Genomic DNA, 13,017 nt, shown 5'->3' on the forward strand with positions numbered 1-13,017 from the left:
GAGCTGCTTTGAAACTCAATCCTGGAGTTTGATTAGATGAGTCACATAGCACCATCTCATGTTAAGTCTGTTCCATGAAGTCCAGGTTTTCCATGAGATAGTGCAATGCAAAGGTGAATAGTGTTTTGATGGACTTGATTCAGAAGAACAGCAGAGAGGTAACAGAAAAGCTATGATTGGGGGGTGGTGTGAGTCCCTTTTTGGATTCCCCAATAATGCGTCTGTTGAGTGCTCATGTCTTTAGTGTGCATAGAACCTGAGTGGAGGGAGTGGCAAGAGCCCAATACAGCCTTTATGGAGCTATCATAGCCCCTGTCAAATCTTACTTTAGGTTGGTAGGAAACAGCCATCATTAAACCTCAACCCACAGCAAATTCTTTCTCTACAACCATACATATGTCCATTTTGTGTGCCTCCCTCCCTGTGTCTCCAATCTTATATCAAAGGATACAAATTGAGGTTTATGATCACTAAATGTCTTCACCGCCTGTTCTTCCACTCATTCACCTTTGGTTATTTCGCCACCCAATTCTAACGCTGACTCCCATCTTCAAAACTCAAATCATTTTAGTGTGGAATCTTAGACCCAGAATTCCCAAACTGGGTGGGACGCGTAGAATTTTGCTGATCCAGTTGAATAAATCCTTGGAAATCATAATCTCGGCTACTAATTTCCCATTAAATGCATATTGGGATTCTCAGTTATCTTCATTTTTGCACTAATTCCGTGTCCAACTTCTATTTGTGACCAAAATTTGTGATGCAAGCCTTCTAGAAAAATGAGATTTCCCAGTGGATGAGCGAGTGATACAAACCCTAAAGTACAATCCAGTCATTATTTCCAAATTGGGCATTCTCGTCATAACATGGGTGTTGACTTGAAATGGTACGAAATAATCAAATATGCTATGATTTTTTTTCTTAACACTCTGCTTTTGCTTCATAGTATTGATGATAATTTTGAAATGGAAGGCTGTAAATCTTGTAGATTTTCTCAGCTTTTGGCTACAGTTATCCTGGCACATAAAATAGTAGTTTCTCTGGGTCTTGCTATGACAAATTTAGCTTTTCTGCGACCTGCCTTTTTTTCTTTTTTCTCTTTTTCTGAAACAAGGAAAATGGTTTCTCTTCCAGAGCTGCTCTCATCTGCTCGATCCAAACGTGAGCTTTAACCCAACTCCCTACAAAGTATAAAAACCATTTGTTGAGTGAACATACCTTGGAATTATTCTAATACATACGATCACATAGTATATAATTTTGTATAAAATTAAACGAAAGGGTATTATGTGTTACAGAAACAAACAGAGCGTTGGATGTGAACTCTGTAACGCCATGTATTGGAGGGTGGTGGGCTCCCCCCCTGACGTTCCAACATACTTTGAGTGGTTGTTTATACATTGTCGTTTTTGGTATTTTTATGTTTTATTTTACTTTCTTTTATTTTTTTTAGGAGAAAAAAAAAAACATATGGGCCTGGACCCACAAGGACCCAATAATTGACACCCCTATATGTCTGCTTACATAATTGCTTTGATCGAGTCATCTGGCCACCGGCCTATCCTGTCTCCCGCACCCTCTAATCTCTCTCGTCCTATCTTTTTTTTTTTCCTCTTTTTTAAACATATCCCCGGAGAAATTATAATCATAATAGATGTTCACAAATTATTATTTTGTTTGTAGTTTCATGATCTGACAAATCCCAAATTCCCATTAAGACTAAGAACAGTAAAACTAAGCCCTACATCCAGCTGGTAATGACTATATGTCATACCTAATCTAACTCTACTGCTCCATATGCAAAATAGTTGGGTTCTGGTAATACACCAAACATTGAAAAATAATGTTTCGTAAGGTTTGAATGCTAAAGCTCAAATGATTGAGGAGTGATGTAAAATATCAGAACATCCTTTGAAAACCATTCACAAGTGAACTGAATGTGAAATAGAAGCAACAGGGACATGGGAGCAACACGTGGCCCTGACCCATTACGAAAACGCCAAGGAATCTCCCCCCATAAATATCTTGTCTGAGTGACCCTAAAGCCTAAAGGCTTCTAAAGGTATCCTCCCTTCATAAGCAAAAAAATTACTCAAATTGGGGGACCCCTCCTTCAATGGCTTCAAATTATTGCTTTCATTATTCCTACATATATTTATATACTAGGATTATTTAAAAAAAAAAAAAAAATTATTGTATCATTCTCTTTGCAAAAGTGAACCAAAGTCATCATATATATATATATATAATCTTTATGACAGCTGACAGGCACAACCGGTAACTTTCCCACAGTTGAACTTTTCTATGATTTTTCTTTTTTTTTTTCTTTTTTTTTAATAAATCTTTTCACTCACCCTGGAGTTTGGAGAAAAAACAAAGGACAAAATGTGGGGTGCTTACTGTCTCCCACTAGAGAGTGCATGCTAATGTCATCAATACAACGTTAGTAAGGTAACGGAAAAACTAACAGAAAGCTTTTTTATTTCATTTTATAAAAGGAAGGGTTTGAGCTTTTTCTTTTTCTTCTTTTTGTTCCCATATTTTTTATATTTAGGCTTAATTTGAGATAGCTCTTTTAAGTCATAAAGTGATTATTTAATAATCACTTGAGAAATTCTCTAAGACTTTCAAACTTGAAGTTTTCAAAGTTTATTTTATGTAAAGAAGCATTTATTGCTCCCTTGAAATCACTCTTAGAAAGGTTCAAACACTCATTTGAATTTAAGTTTCTTCGTGATATCTTTTATTTAATCTTAAATAGCTTAAAAATTAAAAGAAAATAAAAGAATGTTAATAAAAATTACTTTTGCAACCCATTAATTTATGAATATCAAGTATTTTTATTTTTCATAAAAATGAATATTATAATGGAAAAATTAAGTTTTGTTTGATAACTATTTTTGAAAATAGTTTTCAAAATTTATTTTATGATATTTTATAGAATTGAAAATCTAAAATATTTTTAATGGGTTTTAATAGTTATAAAAATATTTTTTATATCTAGTATTTTATTTTTAATTATTTTATATATTTATATAATTATTTTTTAAAATAACTTCTAAAAAGATAAATGAAAATAACTAAAAGATGTTTTTTTGAAAATATCCAATTCTTTTTAATAAAAAATAAAAAATAAAAAACAGTCTTTAGATGTGAAATATGTGTTTTTGATTTTTTATTTTAGATAATAGAAAATTATTTTTAAAAAGAGTTGTCAAGCATACCCTTAGTAACTTTTTATATTAAAAAATAAAAAATAAAACACTTAAATACAGAATGCATGCTAGATCATAACTCATAAGTTGAAAGTCTCTTTTCCTAGACTTTTCAACATGTCATTGAATGCTTGAAGTACTTTTTAGTTTTTACCTCAATATTTTCCGAAAGCATACAATTTCAACTGACTTTAAAGATGTTAATAATGAAGGGTCTGCTCCATCTTAATCATAGACACGCGAAATAATGCAAAAATAAAAAATAAAATAAAATCACAGAAAGTTGTGACCAAAATTAGGGAGGAACTAAAAATTGATTATTGAAAACTATTCATTTGCCAATGTTGTCATATAGCAAATGCCATCTGGAAATTGAGGGAAAAAAAGAGCAGAGAAACAGGGAAGGCTGAAACTAGACTCCTTATACCCAAATGGACGGCCCAGATTCGTTCTCCCTTCCCCACTCTTTCTGTTTATCTTCTCTTCCACCTTCCATTTATTCGCCAACACTTCCTGCTCTCTCTCTTTCATTCTCTAAGAGAACTGTAGAGTAGAGACAAAGAAGATGATGTTGGGAAAGAGAGCCCGGCCTCAGATTAAAAGAACCACCAGCATGACCGGGATCACCGTTGATCTCGGCCACGTTGAAGCTCCGGCGCCCGCCGATCCCCAGAACCCCATCAAAGATGTTGACGCCGCGACGAGAGTAGAGAACATGGCTGCGGGTTCCAATGGATACGATCCCCGGTTTTTAGCGGCCACGGTCTCCCCGAGAATCCATAGGAGAAGTTCCGGCGAGTTCATGGAGACTGCTCATTTCTTGAGGACCTGTGGCCTCTGTCAGCGCCGTTTGCAACCTGGTCGCGATATCTATATGTACAGGTATTACATGATTACCGCAATTCTCACTTGCTCAGTCTCCGTTGTGTAGTTTTGGAGAGGTTTAATTAATTTAATGGCGGCGGTGGTTGATTCGGGGTTTATGCAGGGGAGATACCGCTTTTTGTAGTCTAGAGTGCAGGGAACAGCAGATGAAGCAAGACGAACGAAAAGAAAAATACTCAGGTATGGCTTCAAAGAAAGAAGACCACCGGCACCATGCATCAGCACAGACCGCCGCTGCCTCGGAAGGCGAGACTTTGGCCGCTGCTTGAAGAGTATTACGAGAGGGAGAGAAAATCACATGGATGGTCTCCTTGGCCTCCTCCGTATCTAATACAACAACGCTACTGATCCATATGATATGATATGATATGATATGATGATGATGATGATGATGATATTTGTGTAAAAAACCATGACGATGTGGTGCACCTGCTGCACCCTCTATCTCTTTGCAATTTGCAAATGAAAATTAGGCAATGCTTTCTCACTCAGATCTCCATCTGCTTCCAATCTAGGCCCCCTTGTTTTCATTCCCTCTTTCTTGCTTCACTCCTTTCTCCTTCATCACCAATGGAATTGGGATATGTTTTTTTGCTTCCTTTTTTTTTTTTTTTTTTTGGTTTTCCCCAATCAACAATTTGACCTCCATGACAATCAAATCATCAATCATGTCTGATCAGGGTGTTTGTTTGTGATAATTACCATGAAGGCTGACTTCAGTACCTAAAAACAGGAATGGAAATTCAATGGAAAGGAAAAAAAAAATGGGATGAAAATATGGGAACATCCCAGTAGAGAAACTAATAAAATATCAAAATAGTAAACAAAATATTTTTTTGCCATTTTTCTTTCTCTTTCTATATTTGATTTCCATCACTTTCCTGTGATTATTGGGGTGTGCCATTTTATTCAACACATTTATGTGAATGTTCTAAAAGCCCGTAGATACGTGAATTTACGGGAACTTGCTCTTCAAGATGAGTATGACCGTATGATTAGGGACCATTTCTATGACTTTACATGCCTCTCAAGTACTGGCTACAGGAAAGAAATATCCATCCGAAGCGTCGTGTCGTGTATATGCCTCCGCAGCCAATCCTTTGACCTCTACGATTTTGTAAACTATTCAACAACCCACATGGAGTTTTGATCAGTATAAGTTCTCCTCTCTTACTTAGCAACTTGTTTGATTCCTCAGAAACCGTTGGAAAATCCCAATTATTCGAGGAAATTTGGAGCTTGTTTCTTGTTATCAAATCTGTTTTCAAGCTAATACTATTTCTGCTAACAGAATATGAATCTTCCTGGCAATGATTCTTCTCTTCCAAATTTTCAGCTTTGTGATTTTTAGGCTTTTAACTTTAACTTATTTATTTCCTTTTTAATCAAAACCATAGCAAAAATTAGGTCTCCTAAAGTTTATGACTTTAAATGTTTTTCTCTTTGGAGGGGAAATATAAAAGAAATGGAATGTCACATGAAGTGTTCGCCCTTACCTCGTTCACCCTTACCTCGATTAAGGGTGTTAAAGCTACACGATTCATCGTGAGCTTAAGTTAAGTATAAATGAATTTAGGTGAAATACATGTCGACCTACATAACTCGTTTAATAAATAAGTAATTTTTTTTGTCTATAATACGAGTTTTACCCACATTGACTAATTTAATAATTTTTACACCATTTAACTCGTATTTGATTCATTTTAAATTTGTTTTTACATAAATAGGTCGATTGATCCATAAACACGCTTAGTTGAAACATTAATTATATAAACATATACAAGACCTAACTCAACTTAATTATTAAATAAAAAAACTTAATTAATTAAGTAGTATTTGAGTTTATATTTTTCATATGATTATTATTCATATCGGGTTTAGATTGAGCTATGTAGTAAAATATCTAAACTTTGACATGAACACAATCTAGAACATGATAATTTCACTGTTGATACGTAAAAAAATATCTAAACTTCGATATTAACACAATCCAGAACATGATAACTTCACTGTTGATACGTCAAAAAAAAAAATTTGACGTTACATTTCCATAAAAATAACATATTAAAGTTGATCAGTCAAAATCTATGACTATTGTTTAATAAATAATTAAATCCAATTCATTATATCACCATCCTTTGTTTCCTCATCTTGAGGAGACATCCATTTAAAACCCTAAAATTGGAGTTAGATATTATCATTATTTATTATTTATTTCCAAAACGCAAGAAGAAATGGAGACGAGAGTGACGTCGAGCAAATTGGTGTATTTGGGTGGAAAGGAAACGGGCGTGGAGTCCGTGGATCCTCTGCTTTAGTAATAACTAATGACTAATAACTAATAAAAATAAAAATAAAGGAGGAATTTGCATTTCTTGGAAAATGACGTGGACTGATATTATTGGGGTGGGACCCTTTACACCTTGGAAAGTCCCCGTCCTTTTGTCATCAGGGCCCACCCACTTGCCTTTATATAAAGTCCTTCGCTTGCGAATTATGAATTCCCACGCTTTGCCTCTGTCTACCCTTTCCCCAAGCTTTAATCTCCTAATGCCTTGTCATTTATTGCATCCTCTACTTCTTTAACTTATTAATTTAATGAAGCACATCACCACCCATCATTTCACTCCTCCCTCTTTTAAAATATTGGGTCCAATTATAGTTCTAAATTTTGTTACAAAATAAAAATAAAATAATAATAATAACATATTATCAAAAGCCACTTTTTATTTCCCTTTAAGATTTTTGGGAAAATTATTTGTTTCGAGTATTGAAAAATATATTTTTTTAATAAAATCAATAAAAGCTTTTATATCCATTAATTTTATTTAACAAATTTATAATTTAAAAAATGGATTAATATGTTTAGGTTCAACTTCAGCTCTAATCAAAGCTAAAAATAGAAAATTATTCGAAACAAAATCTTAATTATATGCTAAAGTGTTTTATAGCATATTTTGATGAATTAAAATAAATAATATTTATTTAATGATGGGCCAAAATGTTTTTATAGCATATTTAAAATTGTCAAGCAATCAAATGATGGAATATGAGTAAAGAAATCAATATCTTGCACCATGAAGGAATCATCAAGCTTAAAGATAAATTATTAGGATCTTAAAATTGTAAGACTGAAACACATTAAGTTAGAATTGCATAAAAAAATGTTTTAAAGCACCAAATCTAGTAAATGTAAACCCTTAATTTTTAAAATATAAATGAAATATATATATTAAGTCTAAAACACATTAAAATTAATATATTTCATGATTTAAAGGTTTTTAAATTGCATAAGGAGTTTCTTGCAAATTATAAAACTTTTTAAAGGGATTTTCATATTATATTATATGAAAAATCATATTCAAATATGAAGTATCATTAAGAATGACAAATGAGTGGGGTCGGGTTTGAGATAGGTCACCCCTATCCCGATCATATCCTATCTATAGAAAGTAATTCTCGTTTTGATTTTTATAATCAATTTTATTAAAAGTAATTGTTATTATTTTATATTTATTGAAAATAAAAAATTAAATTAAATTATTTTTTAAAATTAATTATATACATAATCAGAAGACATGATAAGACAATAACTTAACATGTTCATGTTTTTTTTTTTAAATCATAAATCTATATCTAACCTATTTATTTTAATTTCAAATCTATCTAGAGAAGAAAGAATAAGACATATATCAAAAAATGTTCGTTCTATTATTATTTCTAAACATTACATATCTGAGCCTCAAAAGTACTTGAAAACTTTAATTGAAAAATGTTTTAGAATGGTAAAAAGAATCTCAAGCTTGGGTAAAAATAAGATGGGATGAATCATGAATGTAGCCAATTTCTAAACCAAATAAAATCATTATTTTGATCTTGTTTTCTTTATTTCTATTTACTTTGCTTGTCTTGCTTTGTGTTCTTTATTTTCTAGTCACATTGCACCAAAAATGGCTAAAATTGATAACAAAAGACCAATACTTAATTCAGCTCTCCACTTTGGAGCTTGCCTATAATTGGTTAGCTTCACTTCATCTTTGATAAAAATTAAATTAAATAATTGGGAGAAAAATAGATAATATAGTTTAATATAATATTATTCTATACAATAAAATTTAATAAAATATTTTATAAATATGAAATAATTTTATAAATTTAATATTATTTTATTAAAAATATTAATTAAAAAAAAGTGATTCAAATGGGCTTTCAATATTTTTATGAGGTGTAATTTTAAGAGTATATTTAAAAGGTATTAATGAAATATAATTTAAACTCTTTTGTTATTGATAGGAATTTTTTTTTTCTCCTTTTTCTTTACACAAATTTTTTGATGAATTATCAAGAATGGTTCAAATCCTTTATAATTTGGACAATAAATAAATAAAAAATAAATTAAATTAACAGTTTTGAAACAAATTCTTTTACAAAAAAAGTGAGTTAAATTTGGGCCCACCTGATTCAACTTGGGCCCACTTGATTCAACGTATTTGATTGTGTGTCTCAAAAAAAAGATAGGCCCACTTAACTGGATTCAATGATCCTCCTTTTTTTTGTTGTTTTTCTCTAGATACACGTGTCTCTATGGGATCATTCCCACTTTTTGTATGCAAACAAAAATCAAATCATATAAATTTTCAAAATTGGCCATTCTGTAAATAGCTGGCTACCCTTTTATTTATTTATTTATTTATTCCTAAAAAAAAAAAAGATATCGCCTATAAATAATTGTACCATGTCACATCATAGGACAAAGAAGTAGAGACAAATGTAGACTGAAATTCCGTCTATTATATACTTAAATATTAAGTCAATTTGGTGACATAAACATTTTGTTCAACTCAACTTCCAAATTATTTAAATGGTTAATTAAAACTTTTTTTAAAAATTGCAACCAGAGAGAAAAAAAGGGGAAGGCAGATTAGATGGTTAAGATCGATGAGGGGGTCAAGTCATGAGATCATCAAAAGTTTAAAGTACTGAGGGAAGGCTAATATAATAGGGAAAAATTGTGGTCTCATTTCAAAGCGTATAATAAGGGTGGTGGACTCCTTCCAATTTACATTTGTAAAAAGAAAGTGATAGAGATGAATCTGAAATCTGAAATCTGAAATCTCATATGGGATTGGGGAGATTATAAAATATAAGATGATTACTCTATCAGGTATTATAAAAATGCAACAGAATCTACAACATTTAGGGTACGGGGATTTGTTGAGAATATTGTAATGGAGTGAATGGGCCTCAAATAGGCCCACTTGGTGCCTAATAATGCACGTAATGGAGCAGCTATAGCTTGTGCATATGGGTGCCGTGCTTTGGCAAATGGGGGAAATGTTTGGTCTTCAGTTGCTTTCATCTCCATTGTTGGCGTCTGGGGTGGCACCCCATTTCCCGTGTTTCCTGCCTGAAGCCATGGGCATTGCTAATAAATTCCTTTTTTTTTTCTTTTTTTTTATTGCGAATAAATCAAGCATATCCCAATGCAATGATTCCATAGGCTCCAGAGAGTCATAGCAATTGTTTTAGATGATGGGAGAATAAACTACAACCAATTTTGTTTGGGTATCGTTTATAGTCCAATTGACTATGGTCCATGGACTTTGTGGACACACAACTAGAAGAAGCCCAAAGAGTTTCGTCTCTGCCCAGGAACCAATTGATTCAGCCCATGTTAAAGAGGACTTGTTGATAACTTGATTGTTGTTCATGAATTGAAAGTTTCTCAAAAATAATACCTAAAAGCCTTTATACCACCACGTCGATCTTTGACATTGCTAGGCACATTGGTGATTGACTAGCACGTATTTTGACGGTGTTTGTTTTTCCCATAATAAAATATGGCTAAGTGATCCTACTCACATTGACCCAAAGGTAGTGTGAGCTAAAACCCAAAAATATTGGATGGAGAACTTAAAAAAGTAATTTAAATTATCATTAAGTTATTAGAAATTGAGACCGAAGAAAATTTCCGATTGGAGTCATTTTGTTGAAAAAAATAAAACAAAATAAAATAAACAACACTACGTTCTCTTTCTAGAGAAGTACGTCAAAGGGCGGCCCTCTAAAATGTGGAATTTGTTTTATAAATGGAAAATGCATAGTCAGCGTAACGAGGAGTTATGGTCCGTTGAATAAAAGAGAAACAGGGGTGGAATGTGGAACCATTTCATCCCCAGGTGTAGCCTAGTTATTCCTTGCTTATCAGGGAGCCAAGCTTACTTCATAACTGCTCTGAACATGAGAAAATGACCTCTTTTTCCATGGACAAACACTTGTAATTTGTTGATTGGATTTGTAAGGAAAATTTGGTGAAGCGGACAGTCAAAATTAAAGGAGCATCTTTGAGAAATAGAAGGAAAAATTAAAATAGAAAGAGAAAGAAAAAGGAAGGAGAGTGGGACTCTACGCCACCAAATGGTTGGTATGGTCAGTCAACATCCAGGAAAAAGGACGGAGGTGGCTATGTGTGGCCTGATTGCATCACGCACAACTTCTTTCCTTTTTTTATAGCTAAAATCCAAATCCGCCATCAAAACCCACCTTTGATTTCTTTTACTTCATTCACCAATGTATAAGCACAACCCCATGTTCTCCTTTGCATTATAAAGACAAGAGGTGGCAGAGTGGAGAAATACAGGTGGAAAGACTCCGACATTGCGATAGCGTCGGCGACCTCTGGTTTGGTAATTGGCGGAATCCGTAAAAGGCAGCGATGTCAAATGTGAAAAAACTCATTCCTACTAATCCTACCTTTTTCTCAACGCTAGTCACCAGGGGCATTGCATTGTAATAAAGTTGTGTGTAGGGGTTTTTTATCCATGCTTCTTTTTTTGAATACAAATGAATTTGGTCACTTTAATTCAATGATCAGTGATAATGAAAATATGAATAGACAAAAAAAATTGATAATAATATTCATACATATGGTTTAAAATAATTTTTATTTTTATTTTAAAAAATATCACTTAAGAATTTTATTTGTAACTAAATAATAAGTTAAAAAATATATATATATTTATTTAAAAAAATAAAATTAATTAATCCTAAAAAAATCATTAAAACCTAATGAAAATGTAATAGTAAAATAACAATTTTAATATGTTACATATTACTTCATGTACCAAATAAATCATAATATTTTTTCTTGGAAATCAATCGAAGTCTCACTATGAGTAGGATTTTAAAATCAAAATTACAATTTATTGGGTATGCAAATATAAAATATATTTTAGACTTTCATAAAGTTTCATCACAAATAAAACACGTGTTTAGTTGTGATGATATTGTTATTTCATGAAGATATGTTAAGCAAGCAATTGTTATTAAGTCTTCAAAAAATTAAAAAACGCTTACAATTCATAAAGTAAGTTGTAAATGTATGATTCAATATATATGAGAATTATGCAAACTATTATCGATCAAAGATAATCCAATGATATTATATAAAAATAATGTTGAATGCATAATGCATTGCATAGATAAATTAAAGTTATATTAAATGAAACAAACATAGATACATTTGACCAAAGTTTTTTGCACACACAAACTTCAAAAGAGTGGTGATATCGATGTTCAACTATTGTATTCAAGTGGGAAAAACCAAAGTCTAGTAGAGGTAACGTGAATAAGTGTATTTAAAAATTATAACATAAATAATGAAATTTATTAATCCAATTTTAAACTTACAAGCTATCTAGGGTAATCAACATAACTAAAATACTCAATTGATCAAACAAGTATGCAAATGACACAAATTTTTTATATGGAAAACCTCCACATTAACTATGGAGATAAAAAAAATCAAAGAGTTTAAGATCTCAAATTTAAATCCATTATAAGATCAAGTCATATGAATTTATTTGATTGTGTCACCTTGAAGACTTCATGTAGTTTAAAACCTTAAATCTAAATAAACTATATGAGATAAAGTCAAATAGATTTACCTGATTACCTTAAAGATTTCGTAGGTTTAAAACCTCAAATTTAAATCCATTACATGAGATAAAGACATATAGATTTACTTGATTGTTTTATCTTCAAAACTCACCCTTCAACATGTACAACTTAATCCATATTCGCGATATAGTAATTTTTAATTGCTTTAATGAACACTTCTCAACTTTGTTGAAGAAATGTATGATTTTAAATAACACTAGATTCAATACTATAAATCTTTCTTTAAGAGATTGAAAATGATAAGACGAGTTAGGTGGATTTTTTCTCAATGTCTTCAAAAATAAACAATTAAAAACATTTAGATAGAGTATATATAAGAAAAAACTTAGTGGAATTGAAATCAATTTATAAATTATATTTTACTAAAAATAATTTAGAAAATTAAGAGTTTTAAAAAGATTTCATATTTTTAAAAAATTTGACAAAATTTTCTTTTAAAATTAATTTCCAAATTATTTTTATTATTTGGAAATATTTCAATTTAAAATTAAATTTCAAATTATTTTTATTATTTTTCTTTTTAAATTCTCAAATTTTTTTTCAAATCATTTTAATTTAATTAAAATTTCCAATTCAATCCTATCTTATCTCATAAGAAAATTAACTAAAAATAAATTACTATCTAAAAAGTTTTATAATCCAAGAAAAATTAACTAAAAATAAATTGCTATCTAAAAAGTTTCATAAGACACAAAATAATTGAAACAAAATTACTAACGTACTTACAAAAACTCCATACACACATATGGAAAATATACTTATTAAAGCACACATGCAGAAAATATTAGTACATGCTTTTCTTTTTCTTTGTCTAGATTCTGTCCCATCGGATTTTTTTGTGAGCGCTTTTAATGAGGTAGTGTTAGCAATCAATCCAAGACTGTAACATTTATAAGATTGCCATTTTTTTCTTGGCCGAGTTTTTCCTGTATAAATTTTTAATAAGAAGGTTTTAATA

The 13,017-nt window shown here is 31.2% G+C and overlaps 1 protein-coding gene across 1 annotated transcript; it reads left to right on the forward strand.

Annotated features, from left to right (window-relative positions):
• The first annotated feature begins 3,582 nt into the window (after positions 1 to 3,582).
• On the forward strand, positions 3,583 to 4,696 carry LOC117917376 (FCS-Like Zinc finger 5-like). Its single transcript, XM_034833625.1, has 2 exons — positions 3,583 to 4,097; positions 4,204 to 4,696. Exons 1-2 carry the CDS (start codon positions 3,781 to 3,783, stop codon positions 4,367 to 4,369), a joined length of 483 nt encoding a protein of 160 aa, XP_034689516.1. The 5' UTR covers positions 3,583 to 3,780; the 3' UTR covers positions 4,370 to 4,696.
• Positions 4,697 to 13,017: the final 8,321 nt, after the last annotated feature.

This window comes from Vitis riparia, chromosome 7 (assembly GCF_004353265.1).
Source record: "Vitis riparia cultivar Riparia Gloire de Montpellier isolate 1030 chromosome 7, EGFV_Vit.rip_1.0, whole genome shotgun sequence".
NCBI lineage: Eukaryota > Viridiplantae > Streptophyta > Magnoliopsida > Vitales > Vitaceae > Vitis > Vitis riparia.

Excerpts from the sequence above, each read along its gene's own strand:
- LOC117917376 (XM_034833625.1), top strand. The coding sequence starts at position 3,781 with ATGATGTTGGGAAAGAGAGCCCGGCCTCAGATTAAAAGAACCACCAGC. Across the intron at positions 4,098-4,203 it reads CGCGATATCTATATGTACAG|GGGAGATACCGCTTTTTGTA; the intron begins GTATTACATGAT and ends GGGTTTATGCAG.